Source organism: Trachinotus anak, unplaced genomic scaffold (genome assembly GCF_046630095.1).
Source record: "Trachinotus anak isolate AG129_WGS33_773 ecotype Australia unplaced genomic scaffold, CSIRO_AGI_Tana_v1 ptg000016l, whole genome shotgun sequence".
In the NCBI taxonomy this organism is placed as follows: domain Eukaryota; kingdom Metazoa; phylum Chordata; class Actinopteri; order Carangiformes; family Carangidae; genus Trachinotus; species Trachinotus anak.
Window position 1 is genome coordinate 18,575,616 of NW_027273867.1, and position 18,245 is coordinate 18,593,860.

An 18,245-nucleotide genomic window follows, 5' to 3' on the forward strand; every position below is an offset into this window, starting at 1 on the left:
TACTTTAAGTAGCCTACATTTTCCTGGGACTGCTTATGTATCTTTATTCAAGAAGAATTTTAAATGCAGGACTTTTAGAATATTTTACATTGTGGTATTATTACTTATACTTGAATAAATCTGAATCTGAATACTTTCTCCACCACTGATGAGTAAATGTCCTTTGGTCCTTTGGTTATATGCTCAGGAGTGATTCCTCTTTACCAATAAACAATCTTCGACAGGCCGCGCAGGTACGCATCCCTCAGCAGGTGCGCTGGTGTCGTCACTGCCTAGTAACAATTGCCAGGAAGGAAAAGATTTCCTCACTTAGTTACCATAGTCGTTCAGACGCGGAGCTCGTTTTTAAATGCGATTTTAGGGGTTTGTTTGTAAAGTTTTTAAGTTAACTGTTAGAAAAGGAGGTCGTGCTTTCAAAGAAGAACGAGAAAAAACGTGGAGGAGAGGAAGGAAAATGGGTAAAAAACAGGAGACAAATCCGGACTCCGAGTATGGTGAGTTGACTTCGCCCGTTAAGTTCGCTTCTCCCAGCTCCGGTGGTGAAACATAACAACACAACCAACAAACAAACCGACTTTAATACAATATAAATACATATAACTAACTCAGCTTCTGGGTTGCAAGAAAACTTTATAATTCAGATCAAATTATTCTCATGATTATTATTTTTGACATGCATGGTATTAGGCTAACGGTAATTGATGCATTACCTTGGTTATATTACATTTCATATGGAATTTAAATCAAAAGTGTTTGTTTACTTATATATTTAAACTCAGCTACTGTGGTTAACGTTATAGTTCATGAGTAAAAAGGTGTCACAAAGAAAGACTGAAATTTTCAACTGTAGGTTTGTCTACTCATGTGACTTTGTGTGCCAACATCAATAAACATGGTTTATTGGTTTAGCTTGGTTATTAAATGATATCACAATTATGACCTATAAACAGAAGGAAATGTTTAAAATAGACAGCCAGATTGGAGGTGCCCACAGGTGAATCTCAGAAAATGAAAAATAAAACAAGTATGTAGTTTCCAACCTGGGGATTCGGACCCCACAGTGGGTCTTGAGATTAATTCTGGCTTTTTCTTAAATTGCCAGATACTTTCAGATTATCAGGTCTTTAAAAAATAAGACTAGTCTGAGAAGGAGAAAACATTCATTAAAATGTACAAACTTAGGCCATAACTTGTGATGAGGGGGTCACAAGTCAGAAAAATCAGGAAGCACTTCTTTAACTTTACCGCTCTGATGTGGTTAGACTAATTATAAACTAAAACAAAGACTTGGTGGTGGCAGCCAGCCAGTCATGATGACTATCAGGTACACACAGAGACTATACCTGTTTGGCGTTTCGTAACACCTGTTATGTTGTCTGTCTTGGTAATGGGACATCAAGCTGGAAAGTTTGTGTTCAGCTGGTATTTTTAGCTATACAGAAATCGTACAGTTAAAAATCTGATTCATTCGCTGCTTTTGCAGTAATAAATTAGACGGGAAGGATTGCATATTTTGAATGCTTATCTAAAACATCCATCTAAAACATTCAGGTTTCCATTGTCTTCTATGACAATAAACCAAATAAATTTGGGTTGTGGACTTTTTATCACACAAACCATTTAAAGATGACTTGAACTTTAGGACATTTTTAACAATCCTATACTGTATTACTGACTGCTTAATCAAAAAAATAATTGACATGTTAATTCATTTTCCATACCGCTTATCCGAAACCGGGGGGGGGGCAGCTGGAGCCAATCCCAGCTGACATTTGGCGAGGGCTGGGTACACCCTGGACATGTCGCCAGTTTGTCGCAGGGCTAACACATAGAGAGAAACAACCATACTCACACTCACACACCTACGGGCAATTTAGAGTCAACAATCAAGGGAGGAAGCTGTGGTACCTAGAGGGAACCCACGCAGACACAGGGAGAACATGCAAGCTCCACACAGAAAAGCCCCAGGCCCAGGGTCCCAGTTCATCTCTTCAAATGTCAGTTTACTTTCAACAAAGATAAACTGAAAGTATGGACAATTATGAAGCTGGAATCTGAGAGTTTTTGTTATTTTTGTTGTTTTTATTATAAGTCATTTTTTTGTAAAAAAACGACAAACCACAACATGTTATTTTATTTTGTCCAAACAAGTGCAAAACCAGCAAGGAATCCTCACATATTTTTGCTAGAAAATTACTTAAATGATTATTTGATCACCAAAACGGTTGCTGTCAATTAGCCAATAAGCTGTAATATTGCCTCAGCAGCCCTGGATCTTTGACTAGCGGCTGTTGTGAAATTTTTCTGTCATGTGTACAGTGCAGTCTGCATCCCCGTTTACTCTCTGTGGTATTTGATGTATTGATGGAGTCACAAGTCTATTGACAGTCTGGGAGGACTTACAATGCTACAATAAACAAACCCTCCCGGGAAGTAAATATCCAAATGGATTTCATACCTTCTCAAATAACTTATAAAAACACCAGAGAACAGGGTGATGACAGGAGAGCTGACCACAAGTGTCGGAGCTGACAGTTCTCTAATCATGGCCAAACTGGGACAACTGAACCTCTGTTAAAAAAAATTTGTGTTCCTCCAAAACACATTTCCTGTTAACCTCTCAACTGTTGCACCAGCCTTCATGAGGAAGTAGAAAACCTTTTGAAAGGTGACGAGTCTTCCTGATTCACTGTCATAATGAGACGTTTCAAACTGCTTGTTGTTGCTCCATGAAGTTTGGTCATTGTGTTGTAAAATATGCCTGGGTTTGTTCTGGTCTAGAGCAGTTACGCATTTTAAACTGTGCATGTAGACTCCTAGTGTGGGAAAATGAGAGAGGTTGTGAATGCTGCTGCAAATCATTGACTAGAAAATTAGTTAAAGCTGCTTGAGGCAACAGGGGAAAAGTCTGATTTTAAAAGACGAGCTAGTTAATATAGCTAATGTATAAAGCAGGAGAACTAATGAACAGTGCTGTATAGCTGCTTTTGAAAGAGGTTTAAAGTTCATCAATCAAAAATACAATAAATATGAAATATTGATATGTGGCAGAAAACTGGTGGACATCTTACTGAATAAATGAACAGACACAATTTATTCATTCATTAGAACTCATTCATTTAGAACTGAACAAATTCATTGATTAGTTGTTTGAGAGAAAATTAATCAGTATTTGGTGAACAATTTACTGTTAACAATGAACAAAAAAAGTGTAGTTTATATCTGTTCTGTTATCCAGAAGAGGCGCATGTGGCCTACAGCATACCTGATGTGAACGTAACTCATTTGACCGACAACAGACAATTATTCAATTTACTGAGTGAAGTTGTTTTGCTTAATGTTTGTACTTTGCATCCATTTGTACATACCATATTCTCAGAACCTTTGGGTGAGCTACTCTAAAACATGGGGTGAGCTGCTGGTAGCTCGCGAGCCACCTGTTAGAGACCCCTGCTTTAGAGCCTCTTACCCTCATATTTTACATTACTTCGTAAGTCTGACTCTTTTTCTTTCTAGTCGTTTGTGTGACCTGAAGGCTACTGATTAACCAGGTTGACATTTTTTACAGACAAAAAGGTAAGAGTGAGGTTTGACCATAAACCACACAATCTGCTCTCACACCTAATGTTTCTGATGAACTTTAGGTGTGAAATTGCCCTTAGATTACTTAAGCTTTCAGTCAAGTGACCTGTTTCTTTGATAAATGTTTGTTGTCACAAACATCTAATTTTTGTCTTTATTGATTGTATCACTCAACTTGGGCAAAAAAGAAAATTAAATTAGAGACTCCCTCTTCTGCGTAACTCCCTCTTCAGGCAAGGTCAACCAATAACCCTCATACCCATTGTCTTTTCGTATTTTGCAAATCCCAGTAATAAAAATGTCCTGCAGCTGGCATGTCTGGTGTTCTGGGTTCCCATGGCTTTTTGAGAGGGCAAACAAAACAGAAAAGTCCTTCATATGTGCTGCACAGTGACCCATTTCACTGATGTCATTCACTGCGGACACACAGCATTATCCTAGCAGAGCTGAAATCTGACACTGGTGGCATTACATGAGGCCGATGAACAGGTTCCTTTGCTGACAATATTTTATATCGCAGCCTGAGTAATTTTGTTGTTCCATAAAAGAGGGTTTAGGAAACAACCGGTGAGCACAGAGCCATTGGTGTGGAAAGAAAATTTGTTTTCTTGTGCTGCTTTCCATTTACTTTCACTTATTTACATGTGATCCATGTCAGTTATTTATGTATCCTATTAGTTTGTCGAAATATATACTCCACTCTAGCTACATTTCCATTTTATTCACACATTTGTATTGATTTTACCGTGCCACTACTCCATGGAAGCAGTTTCTAATATTTTCTGTGTAAAGGAAAAATAATGTGTATGTTTGTTTTTTTGGGTTACGTTTGTTTACCAGACTGAATCTGGGTCTATGCCAGTCATATGAACAGCTACTGACTTACTGCATCCTGTTTGAAAATTTCCATCCCGATGTGAGAGTCTGCTGGCAGTGTTGACACAGTCTCCATTTACTCCTATTCAAATAACAGCCAGTGGAGATAGTTTTGCTCGAGCTTCCATGAGAAATAATTATCACAAGTGAGCTGCTTTGCAAAATGTCCATCCCAGGGGACTGTTGTGTGTGTGTGTATGAACGTTAGGTAGGTATTAGGTATTTACCACCACTAGATCAAGAATAATCAGTTAGTATTAAAGTACAACATATTTTACAGTACATTAATTACACAGACATTAAGTGCATCCAGACCAAACTCCTCAGGACCAAGAGAGATATTCATTAAAACTATTGTGGATGTGGATTAGAAAGCCTAAAAACTGTCCTATAGGGATGACGCTCCAAGCAGCCTGTTGTGTTTTTCCTGCCTGACAGGATAATGCAGTGGAGCCTGGTTGAGCCTCAGTAATGTGATTCTCATCACAGGAATGTTTTCAGTTGGGATCTTCTCAAACTAGTTTTCAGGTTGTCACATTCCCAATTAAATATATTAAATGTCCGTGCCTCTTCCGTCTTTGAAAGTTGTACTTTTAATTCAAATGTATTCAAATAACCCCGAGCTACTAAGTCTAACACTGTGCCTCAACTTGCATCCTGTTCTCTGTCCTCTCTCCACTTGTGTGTGCACACAAAGTAACTCACATGAACTAACTGCTCTTTAGTTAGTATGGAAGCAACTTCTTGCTTGAGATGACACCCACTAGATTTCATTGTTGGTAGGCTGGCTGTCCTTCTGTCTGTTCCAGGAAACAACAGGGAAACCTTGCTTTCTTGTAATATAATCACCTTTGTCATCGTGATTATATTGTGAAACTCCTCTAAACAGCCAGCCCATAAAAATATAATATAATCCCTCTCTAGTCTCTAAACCTTTTTGTCATTCAGTTGAACTGTAATTCATTAACTCAAACAAGAGGATACAAGAAGACTCCTTATTGCTTAGAAACAGAAGAAACACATTTAAACAGTCTACACAACACCTCCTCCATATTTCTGCTTATACAGTACACATACACAGATTTAATCAACAAGGCATTTCCTTAAGGTGGAATTGCATTGTAAGTGCCATTACAAACTAATGTGTCCTTGATAATCTCTGAAAACACAAACAAGGAAGTTGCTGATTAATGTTACATGACGCACCATTAGTCAGTAAAGGTCATTGTATGGGAGAGATTAAAAGTCATTTATGAGACTTATTACATTTTTTTTCTTTTTTTTTCTTCTCCAGGAGAACCTGCTCAGTTTGACCCAACCTTCAACGGACCCATTAGGAAAAGGTGAATTTGTCTCACCAGCTACTGGCTTGCTGGTCGAGCCCACCAGCTAGTCTCCTTTAACCTCTCAAATCCTCAGTCTAGATGAGGGGTTTTCTGATGTGCTTTGTGAGTCTTTGTGTTTGCAAAGCTGACATTGCATTTGCAGAGTTTCTGTTGACTGATTGAATCACATTTGTCACCCCCAAGGCAAATTTCAGTGCAAAGCTCAGCCATCTGACTTACACTTGTTGCTGTCTCTGTTTCCTTCATCAGAGGGTGCACTGATATAATCTGCTGTATCCTGTTTATGGCAGTCATCCTTGGCTACATAGTGGTCGGGATATTAGGTGAGAGTAACCTGCCAACTCCAACACAGGCCTTTGAATCTGTCACACGATCAACTGTTGTTTTCACCTTCTTGTCTCTGGGTCCTTCTCATTTCCACTAGTTATATCTGAAACTTGTTCTTATGTTTTTCTTCTTTCACTTTATTGTTAATCCACTCTCTCTTTCTTTTCGCTCTGCTGCCTGCCTCAAAGAAAAAGTTCACCATTTAGGAAAACCATGCTTAGTCACTTTCTTAATCTCCTCCACACTCAAAACTATCCATTCAATATGAAGCTGCAGCTAGCAGCTTTTTAGCTCAGCTTAGCTCAAAAAATTGGAAAACTAGCTCGGCTTGGCTCTATCCAAATGTAAAAAAAAATCTGCCTACTGTCACCTTCAAGCTCACTAATTTGCACACAAAAAAAAATTGTATGGGACTATAACTAATATAACTTATATAAGGAGCAGGAGATCCTTATCAGTTTTAATCAGGAGATCCTTATCAGTCTCTTGGATGTCATCATCCAGGAGACGCCCTGGATGGTGACATCAAGACTCCAGGAAGAAAAACTGTGCTTTCTTTGCACTGATTAAACAAAGGAGATTTAACATGTAAATTTGTGAGGCAGGAAGGTGCTTTTCAGGGAACATTGTTTGAAATACTAGTGAGATATTAAATACAGTCTAGGAAATCTAACCAATATTTTATCTTTTGGTGCAAACATTGCGAGATCAACACCAAGAATGTGATCTTGTTTGCATGGGAAATGAATGAAAAGCAGATTTCCTCACTAGATACTTCACAAGGAAGAGCTTTATAAATCTTGCATTAAGCAACATCTATATATAAAGTCTTAGCATATGAGCAAAATAACACTATAGCAGAAGTGCCATGTTATGGACTCTAGAGTGTCACAATCAGATTGCTCCATTAAAACCTTAGACAGTCCTTGTTTGTGTGTTCCTTTGACCTCACAACTATTTCCTTATACCTTACACACACAACTTCAGTTACACACAGCTTTTACTGCAGTTAATGTTTCACAATTTTTGTTAAGTGCAAAAAAAGCACTTGATAGCTAACACAGAGTTAACACAATACTTTAACTATTTATCAGTGAATTTGAGTAATTATTTTTAAAAGTTTGCAATTATTTTCAGGTTTTTGTTTTGTTTTTTTTTCTCATCCCCCCTTTGTCTGAATCTGTCTATTACAATTCTCCAATCACAGTACTTTGGGTGAAAAGTGTAAAGTTTGCATATTAAGTAAATTACAGTTTCTGTTAAAGTTTCTTTAACAGAGTTTTTTTGTCTCCATTACTGTGTATTGTGTTCTAATAGCTTTTTATTGCCCTGTCATCAAACTCATTCCAGCACTGAGGGCCCTCGCTCTTATCTAGAGTCAACAGAGAGGCCTGATAGGTGAAGCAGTCACCTTATGTGTGTCAGTGGCTCAGTGTGTCCCATATTATCAGCTATTTCCTCCAGTGGCGATAGTTCAAAACCACTGGTTGGCTAACATGGATTTTTTGTGGTTAGTGGAGAAATCTACTGCTGATACATTAGTGACTGGATTATTCCCCATTAACAAAATATGCTAATTAATATACATAACTATTATTATATGAGTAAATAGTGGAGAAATTAGCATTTCCATTACCATTTTGTCAATTGCAATATATTTTGCATTATATTACATTCATTACGCTTGTGTCCACAGCAACTTAAAACAAGTGAACACAAATCATAGCTAAAGGTGCCCTCTTGTGGTTGGATCGAGAAGTTGTAAATTTCATTTGTGAGCTGCCGGTGTTACACCGTATGATGACACCTGAATACATTTTAGTTATATTGCCACTGCAGATGTTTTTATCACACACCTTATTTTGACAAGCATTAACAAAAATGATCATTTCTGACATAATTTGAATATTAGAGTGGTTATATCTTTGGTTAACATGTTGTTAAAGTATAATAAAAATATTTTCACGTGTAACATAACTAAAATACAATACAAAATGATAAATGAAATCAAATATGTGAAATGAAAATAAAATACAAATAGACAAAAGTAATAATAGATCAGAAATGCATTTATAGTTTAGCTACAGTGCAATAATAAGTTCCCCCCAGTTTTTCATTGAGATTTGAAAGTGTCTAGAGTTGGGGAGCATCTGAGATTATCATAGACTCTTTCACATTCCTCCCAAACAAATGGAATAAAAATGCAGCTCTGTGTTAGGTAAAAACACACCCTCATGCAGGGGTCTGTCAGTGCCAAACAGCTGACTAAATGGACATAAATGGAGTGTCGCTAATTTTTCATTATCTTTTACGTCACTGGCTTTTATTCTGCTCTTCTTATCTCTGTTTTAATGTATTTGTTTTTCTTTTCCTATCAGCTTGGCTCTATGGTGATCCACGGCATGTTCTTTATCCCAGAAACTCAACTGGATGGTTCTGTGGCATTGGGCCAAATAAGTAATTTAACCTCTGTTTCATATTTTTTATATGTGTTAGATATGATAGATATACCTTTGACTGATAAAACTCTTTCTTTCTGTCTTCCCTCTCTCAGAGACAAACCCAATGTGTTGTACTTTGACATTCTCAAATGTGCTACATCTATTAATATTATGGCAACTGCTCTTAATGGTCTTCAGTGTCCAACCACACAGGTAGATGAGGCTGCTTCATTTTTATAGTTTTTGATAATACTGAACAATTTACTGTACTTTCCCAGTGTAGCAGAAATGATTATCTTTTCTCACTACCCATAGGTATGCGTGGAAAAATGCCCTTCTACATTCTGGGCTGTAGGGTTGCTGTCATATAATTTAAGTCCAGCAAATGTTTTCGATCAAAGCCTCTGTGTGCCATCTACAGACCTGGCAAGTACTGAGCTGGTAAGTTCCAGTATGGTGCCATTCGTGTGTCTCTAAAGTGCCTAAAGCTACATCTGTATTGAATTCTTTTGAAAAAGAAGCAGTTGATCTGTATTCCAGCCAGTGAAAGTAACCTGGTACCTTTTCCATTCACATGTGAAATTATTTTTTTAGACTGTAAAAGAAATTGTGGACAAGGAGCTGTGTCCTTTCTTCCACGTGCCTACGACCTCTGGTGAGTGGAACCATTCGCACACACTAACCTGTATTCATTCTCATTTTGGTCTGCAAGAGTGCTGTAGTAGAGACTGCTTATGAGTTTCATGCAGCTGCTTGTTTACTGTTAGTGTGGATTTAACTGCTGCTAAACAGGATCTGCACGGCTTCTTTTTTTAAAAATTACATGTATATTCAATGGATGAGGCCTCGTGAAGTAAATTAGATATCTATTGATGAATTATGATTGTATCAATTTCAGGTTAATTTGATTTGATTATTTTCCCTACTGCTAGTGCTGGGAAGATGTTTGCCTGACATCACATTACTGGGGACTATCCCTTCAAACTTCTCGGTGACCAACATTCCAGGTTTACCTCCCACCGTCAACAACACCATCGACCTTATCAAGAATGGCACTGGGTAAGATACAGTGGACGCAACCTCATCATGTTGATTTTTTTTTAAAAGACAAAATCACCCATAACTTTCGGTCTTCCATACATGCGGATAACTGCACATATAAAAGCATAGATACACGCTTTAATAACCCTGTTTCTTTCTCCTCTTCATCACCAGCATAGGGTGAGTTTCTGTGTTGACATGTAGTGTAGCAGTTGGGTGTAGTCGCTCATGTTTCTGTGTATAATTCAGTTATACACAGTGACATGAGATGTCGGATTTGCAGTGTTGGAGCATGAATGTGTAGTTTTCGTACAATCTGGAGAGTAAACTTTCTTTCTCTCTCTCTCTCTCTCTCTCTCTCTCTCTCTGCTGAGTGTCTGGGGTTATGTGGGTTACTTTTTGCTCTATTGTGCTTTATTTGTGTGTCATTTGAGTTTTAGTGGTGTGAAAATATTTTTGAAACACCAAAATCCCTATAGTAGTTGCTGCTTACTGTCTGATGACCATTTATTTTCTTTACTACTGAATTACTTTAAGTAACAACAGGCCTCAATTAAGTGTATTGAAGCTGTTACCTTTGTTTGTTTTAGAAACATCCTTCTTCAGTGGATTTGTTTCACCTGACCCTTTGCATTTCACTTTTACTGTTTGAAAGGAGACCTGTCACCAACAAAGTTTGTCTTTGCTTTCATCTCTAATTAGGGACATTGTGAATGGCTTCAATGCCAGAGATATCGGCATCCGAATCTTTGAGGATTTTGCATCATCGTGGCCGTGGATCCTCCTGTGAGTTCACTTGCAGAACGACACCTCACACTGCCACCTACTCGCAAACAAAGATAGAAGTTATTGTGAGATTGTATTGAAAATAGGATTGAGCTGTTAGTGACAACATTTGTCTTTGTCACAGGTTAAAAATGCTCTTTTATTTTACAGTACATTAACCTTTTGTATATGACATAAGGCCGATGCTTTGATCCAATATAATTTCATCATTCTTTCTTAAATTTTCATCTCTGCTTTTATATTCAACCAAATTTTTTTTAATCCTGTCCTTTTGTGTTTTTTTCATAACCTGCCCCCCTCCTGTCCACCTCTCCCCTCTCAGTGGTCTGCTGATAGCCATGGTGGTCAGTTTGCTTTTCCTGTTGCTGCTGAGATTCACTGCTCCAGTCATGGTGTGGGTGCTCATCGTAGGAGTCCTGGCTGCCGGGGCATACGGTAAACGTCTCAACAGAAGTTTTTTTTTTAAGGCAAACAGTGTTTTCCACTTGTAGAATTTTATAGTTGGACCATCCAAACAGATTTGCCACCACTGAAATATTTTTTTAGCTTGGAAATTCAGTTGAACATGTTGAACAAAGTCTACAGGTGTAATCGTACTTTCAGGATAAATTACTTTCCCTATTAGAAATTAGGTCATGAAAGTAATTTGGTTTTCAGCCAACTTTCAAATCAACAGGAATGAATTCTGTCTGTGCTGAGCAAAACATTGTTGGTGGAATGATACCTGTCTAGATGAACATAGACAGAAGATTCAGGCCTGTGCTCTCACAAATTGGAAAATGTTGCTGGTCCTTTGATTAACTTACTAACAGGTGGAGATCATTAATTCAGGGTTTTTAGTTTTGGTGGTCAGGAGTATATGTTCTTAGTAGCCTCTGAGCTGTTGGAGTGTTTCTCTTGCAGGGATATGGCACTGCTACTGGGAGTATGATAACTACAAGAAAACCTCTGCTACCATCAGCGACATTGGTTTCACCACAAACTTCAATGTTTACCTGCAAGTCCAAGAGACCTGGCTGGCATTCTGTGAGTTTGATTAAAATGCTTTCAATCCAATTTGACTTAACTGTGTGCTAGTTTAGCATCACCAAGCATTTCTCCCAGTCTCCCAGTTTACTGACAGCCATAATTGTTGTGTATGCACATCAAACACCTATATAAGTCAGGTATTGGGTAGAAAGCTCAGTAAAATGAAGTCTACTGTATAGAAGAAATTAAAGCACCCTTGATGTGACAGATGATGTAATGTCTTGACCAGTTATCCAGTACAAAGGAAATGAGAGATATAACATGGAAATAACCAATGATAATTAGAGAATCTAGGCTACATATTAAGATATCCGTATCTAAAAATGAATGGAATAAAACCAATGTTTATATACACAGAAGAGTTGTATTGTTTACAACACCATTTGATTAATGACATTGTAAATTGCCTCTGATAACAGATGACCCTGATTTAGGGTTTATGGCTCGCTGCAACTGTTTATGTAGCTCATATTAGAGCTTCCTCTTTTTGAGTTCACATTTCTAAGTCATGCTTAGGGCAGCAGATGTTTTTTTTAAAATCTTTTTCTTTATTGTGCACTGAAACAGACAACAGACAAATTACAGTATATAACAAAAACAGAGAGGAGAGAAAGAGTGAAATAAATAAATGAAATAGAGCGAAGGTGCTGTATCATGTTTCCAAATTGAGGCCTAATACCAGAGTATAGTCATTTGTGTAGGGTGTGTGTGCTGAGTTGTGAGTGAGTATGGTGTGTAGTGGGTATAAAAGCTGCAGGGAGAGGCATCAAAGCCTCTGGAGCCTTTTTTCCTTCTCTTTTTACAATTTCCTATTCTCCTCCTTCTCTCCCCCTCCTCCTCCTCCTCCTCAGTGATAATCATATCTGTGGCGGAGGCGATCATCCTCCTGACCCTCATCTTCCTGCGAACCAGGATACTCATAGCCATTGCCCTCATCCAGGAGTCCAGCAAGTGAGTTATGATATTAAAAATAAAAGCACTGTCCACAAGGTTTTCTTATTTCTAAATAATCTAGATGTCCTTTATCTCTAAAGGAAATTTATTTTTACGTTATTATATTAAGATGGATTAACAATAATAATAATCAGCTTTGCCATTTCTTGAAAACCAGGTGTTATTGTCATGAATGTACCTTCAGATTGGTTTGTATCTTACCGTGGAGATGACATAAGGCCTTGGCACAACCTCATGATGTGTGTGTTGATATTTCACAGGGCAGTCAGTCACATGATGTGTGCTCTGCTGTACCCTCTGATCACCTTTGTCCTCCTGCTGGTGTGCGTTGCTTACTGGGGCGCCACTGCCTTGTATCCTTTTTAATTTGATGTACAATATGTGTGTATACATTTGCATACAGACTGGTCAATCACTTCTATATTCCAGAGCATCAGTTCCTCTCTTAAACTAATGTATGTAGATACTTGGCCACTTCAGGAGGTCCAATCTACAGAGTGGTGGCTCTCAACTCTACGATAAGTGACTGTAAGAGTATCAATGGCAGCGTGGATTGTGACCCTCGGGTGAGTGGGCACAACGTGAGGCTAAAGTGGATGATAACTGTGACCTACAGTAAAACCTTCTCACATTTTCTGCTTTTGTCGAATTAGCCGGTAGAAGGAATTATAATTTAGTAACATGTAGATTCCTCTTGTAAAAAATAAATGGCCGCCAAAGCCTTGGTTTGACTGTAGCCTAGAAGTCAAGAGTATGATTAAAGTAATACTATCACCGTTCACAGTCTTTGTGCTCCACTCATTCAATTATCCATTTCCTCCTCTCAGAACTTCACCTCATCAGATTACCCAGGATGCCCTTCAGCCAGCTGCATCTTTATCAAATACAACGACGAGGGTCTCTTCCAGAGGAACCTCTTCAATCTGCAGATCTACAACGTGGTGGCTTTTCTCTGGTGTGTCAACTTTGTCATTGCCCTGGGGCAGTGTACGCTGGCTGGGGCGTTTGCCTCCTACTACTGGGCTTTCAACAAACCAGATGATATCCCTATGTTCCCTGTTTGCGGCGGCTTTATGCGCTCACTCAGGTAGGTTCACGAGCTGCTGTCATCACCTAATTCTCCCAGTAACATGATTATATGGACATGCACAGAGGGTTGACACACACAATCTAAACTGCTTTGATAATTTATATGTGTGAACTGTAGTGATATTTGCTTCTTGAATGATTAAGCACAAAGGTATCTGTGACGCTGACCATAATGTCGGTGTTTTTCAACCTGTACCCATTTAAATGTTTGACCTAAAAGTCATAAACTCTTTGATAACTAATAGGTTAAATCACTGGACATTGTGGCTCACTGCACTCTCTATCTACTAGAGGGCACATTATACCTACATATTACGTATGACATACATATATGATGAGTGTAGCTGCTATGGTCTTATGTTTTTAGCGACTGTCAAGTATTGTATTGTAAAGTAAGCTTTAGATTCACTTGCCACTGTTAGATAATTCTTTGTAAATTACTAAAATTAAATGATCTGCTGTATACACAGTTGACTCGCTAACTCTATATTGTGACAGCATGATCTGTCTCTCTCATATCACTAAAGTGACACTTTTTTTTTTTTTTACATTTCAGGTACCATGTGGGCTCACTGGCATTTGGTGCTTTGATCCTGACCCTGGTGCAGATAGTGAGGATCATTCTGGAGTATATTGACCACAAAACAAGAGGTAATGCTGACATTTTCACTTTATCTCATCCTCATATTGTTCATTTTTTATTTGCTTTGCATATTTAATTAACTTGTGCTTCAGTTTAAATACAAAGTCTTAATCCTGGGATCTAATACAAGTGCAGTTTAGTCAATGCAGGCTTGAGTCTTATCAGATATAAATGGCAGGACAGAGTTTAGTGGTTACGACAGATATATTGATGATGCACTTCTTTGGTTTTTGATCCATCGACTGTTTTTTCATCTCTTTTCTCTGCACTATACCTTCAGTTGTACTTTACAAATGTTAAAGTAGATAAAGGAATACCACAGGTGTGCAGGCTAATCAAGGAAGTCAAATGATGTCACATAAATAACTTCTTATACTTGTCTTGGCCTCTTGTCCTCTAGCGGCACAGAATCCAGTTGCACGTTTCATATTGTGCTGCATGAAGTGCTGCTTCTGGTGTCTGGAGAAGTTCATCAAGTTTCTCAACAGGAACGCTTACATCATGGTGAACACAATTAGATTGTTTTTCTACTTTTGGCCTATTATAATTTTCATTTGTATTGTAGCAGGAGTAATGCTGGTCCTAAACTTCTTAAGTACTAGAGAAACAGGACTTTCTCTGCTCTCTCCACTAAAAACCACAGTATCACAAAAATGTACAGGATGACACTTGATTTTACCACCAGTAGTAATTTATACAATGTTACTATCATTTAACTGTCAAATATTTTTGTATAATATAATGCATGTACATTTCCCTAAGACCAGATGTTTTTTTTCTTTATCAGATTGCCATTTATGGGAAAAACTTTTGTGTCTCAGCCAAAAATGCTTTCAAGCTGCTCATGAGAAATGTTATAAGGTTTGTGCTGAAGTTATGTTTCCTATGCTAAAGGAATTTGTTTTGTCAGTACTGTAGGTCTCCACTGTCTGTGTAATGACCTGCCTATAACATGAACATACACTCAGTTGCCAGTTTATTAGGTATATCTCCCTAAACGTAATACAGTCTAATACAACAGTCAATAAAGTGCAATAAATCCTCCTTCATGAAGGTTATAAAGTTCAGTTTGTGTTGAAACAGTGTTAGAGAGGTGTAGATTCAACTGTATGTTCATTTTGGAGGATGTAGTTTGTGGTGCTGTTGCAATACAGCACAGTGTGTATACACGGTGTGTATTGCGAGTGAGTGTTTGTGTTTAGCCTACCCTCACTGATATAAACACTTATCAGTTTAACACAATACAATTCAATAGCACCACAAACTGCAGGCTCCAAAATGGTCCTTCAATTGAGTCAACACCTCTAAAACAGTTTCAATAAAAACTGAACATTGTAACATTCACAAGAAGTGAATTTATTGCAGAACTGTTGTATTAGATTGTATTAGTTTTAGCTAGGTGTACTTGGTGTATTGTGTTTGTGTTTGAGAGACTCTGCGAACAGTGGCATGTTTCTCTGACTCTGAATATGTGTCTCTTCAGGGTCGTGGTGCTCGATAAAGTGACAGACCTGCTCTTGTTCTTTGGGAAGCTCCTGGTGGTTGGAGGAGTGGGTAAGGATGACAGCAGGGCGTTGGAAAATTACAGAGGACTGTGTTAACCACAGAGCCTGCTGTAAGCCGACAAACTGGTTTGACCAAAAGACACTTTTAAATGATACCAATAATTTTAGCCATACTAGCAACATGACTCTATGGATGTTAGTGTAGGTGTTGGGTCTGTCGTTCAGTCAGGTGGACCATTAGTCCACCACTGTGGTCCAGACTGAGATTTATCAACAACTATTGTTTGGATTGTGATTAGATTGTGCACAGACACACATGGACCCGAGAGGATGAATCCTACTGACTCCGAGGATGCCTTAACTTTTCATCTAGCACCATGATCAGGTCCAAAGTTAATTTGTCCAATATTTTGGTTTATGACCAGATACCTGCAAAACAAAATGACATTAGAATTAGAATTAGAAAGCCTTTATTGCCATTGTAAGCTCTGCATACAACAAAATTAGGAGCACTGCTCCTTAATTGGTGCATAGGAAAATTGACATTCCCAAGGGCCTGAGCTGGGTTTATTGCTAATTAGCAAATGTTAGCATACCAAGAAGCTAGGATCTTGACCATTGTAAGACATGTACCTGCATTTATCTCAAAGAACTGCTGTGCCTAAGTACAACCTCATAGAGCCACTAGCCTGAATTCATTGATCATGTCCACAATAGATTGTAGTTCATCATGTTTTAAATGCTACAGGTGCAAGAGTGAGAACTCTAATCATCACAAATATAAATAATTTTAATACAGTAGAACAAGATGTATGAAGTTCAGTATTAACTTTAATGCAACAGGAAATAAAGAGACACTGTAATTTCAATCTTTTTTCCAGGTGTGTTGTCCTTCTTCTTCTTCTCTGGGCGAATTCTGCTACCAGGCAGCACCTTCCGCTCTGAAACACTCAACTACTACTGGATGCCAATTATTGTAAGTCAGCAATCACCTACAGGTTCATTGGACTAATAGAGGTTTGAATCATGAATCTGAATCATGTTTTTATTTTACCTTGTTGTGTTTTGTTTTAGACTGTGGTGTTTGGTAGCTACCTCATAGCTCATGGATTCTTCAGTGTGTACAACATGTGTGTCGACACACTCTTCCTCTGCTTCTGTGAGTACAGTTTGGTTTATGAAAGCCCCAACATTCACATTTTAATATGTCTCATTTACATAGAAATAGAGAGTAAAATAAGGTTTAATTTACAGTAAAGTGATCCCCGTAGATTGATAACTACTGCAACATTATTATTGAGGGAAAAGATTTAGAAATGTGTAAATAATCTTTTGCTAAGAGCATTTTAACGAGCTACAAACTTTATTTAGATCACTTATAATGGAATAATACTATAATACACACATACAGAAAACAAATACACGTGGTCTGTTTCATCACTTAACTTCTCACACTGTGGCTCTCGTTCTCACAGTGGAAGACTTGGAGCGTAATGACGGATCTCTACAGAAGCCGTACTTTATGTCCAAAAACCTCATGAAAATCCTCAACAAATCCAACAAGGGACAGAAAAAAGGTAAAGCGAAGGACTGAAGATCTTTACCTCATGAAAATCACAGATTCTCAGGATTGTTGCTATTTGTAACTTCAGTTTTAACCTGTTAATAATTCATCCTCTTCTAAATGCGTTTACCAAAACTGATTTGCTGATTTTGCACTTTTTAATTATTATTTTTTTATTGTGTATGTTCATTTGTTGTACATAAGGAAAGAATGGGCATGTGAATGTAGGTAATGTGTCATTTTATGTAGCAAGATATATTATATACTGTATTTCTAAAATAATTCTTGATTGTTTCTGGTCATACAGCTGGTGTTCACACTGTCATGGACATTTTAAACTGATTTATCAGGGATCACATAATCCAGTTAAACAGCTTTGAAAGCCAGTAAGATTTAGGCTTTAATGAAAATCTTTTATTAAGGACTCTTAATATGTGATGTCTTCAGATGGAACATATAACATTTCAAAACAATTGCAAAAAAAGTTCTTATACATCATATATTTTTACTTACTATCTGTAAAAAGGTTGTTTTATGAATAAAACATGTTGATTATGTTGTAAATATGACTACACATGACTTTATTTTCCAATTTTTGCATTGCATATCTGAGCTGAAGACTGCAGAGATGCAGTGGTCTAATAATATAACAATAATAATAATATAATATATAAAATATAATGTTAATTCACATTCCAGCTACTGTGTGATGGTTGTTCAAGCACTTATGTATTTCCATTTTCTGCTAATTTGTACCTCTACTCCACTAGAACTCAGAGGCAAATATTTGATAACTAGTTACTTTGCAGTTTCAGATTAATAATACAAAATATAATCAACAAATTAACTATAATGTGGTATAATAGTTTCAAATAAACATTGATTCCTGGAGGAAAAGTCACAAACTACTCAGCAATATATAAGTAATTCAAATTAGTCCAATCTTTACCTGCTGCAACATAAAATGATGTACATTAATGCAACAATTACTATAATCCTATAATATAATATGCATCTTTCAAGTATATTGTTACTTTTACTGAAGTAAAAGATCTGAGTACT

General features: G+C 37.5%; 1 protein-coding gene across 1 annotated transcript; it reads left to right on the forward strand.

The window, feature by feature from the left end:
* Positions 1-260: 260 nt before the first annotated feature.
* On the forward strand, positions 261-17,747 carry slc44a4 (solute carrier family 44 member 4). The gene is made up of 22 exons (XM_071500386.1): positions 261-494; positions 5,753-5,801; positions 6,054-6,127; positions 8,510-8,588; positions 8,686-8,785; positions 8,888-9,013; positions 9,167-9,227; positions 9,505-9,631; positions 10,316-10,399; positions 10,722-10,834; positions 11,303-11,425; positions 12,280-12,379; positions 12,643-12,735; positions 12,846-12,948; positions 13,210-13,469; positions 14,028-14,122; positions 14,515-14,618; positions 14,902-14,975; positions 15,598-15,668; positions 16,501-16,595; positions 16,694-16,778; positions 17,095-17,747. The coding sequence occupies exons 1-22, from the start codon at positions 455-457 to the stop codon at positions 17,211-17,213; spliced, it is 2,175 nt and encodes a 724-aa protein (XP_071356487.1). The 5' UTR covers positions 261-454; the 3' UTR covers positions 17,214-17,747.
* The last annotated feature ends 498 nt before the right edge of the window (positions 17,748-18,245 follow it).

Bases quoted from the DNA above. Each gene is read 5' to 3' on its own strand.
- slc44a4 (XM_071500386.1), top strand. From the start codon at position 455: ATGGGTAAAAAACAGGAGACAAATCCGGACTCCGAGTATG. The intron at 10,400-10,721 runs GTGAGTTCACTT...CTCCCCTCTCAG, and splicing joins TCGTGGCCGTGGATCCTCCT to TGGTCTGCTGATAGCCATGG. The intron at 14,976-15,597 runs GTTTGTGCTGAA...GTGTCTCTTCAG, and splicing joins CTCATGAGAAATGTTATAAG to GGTCGTGGTGCTCGATAAAG.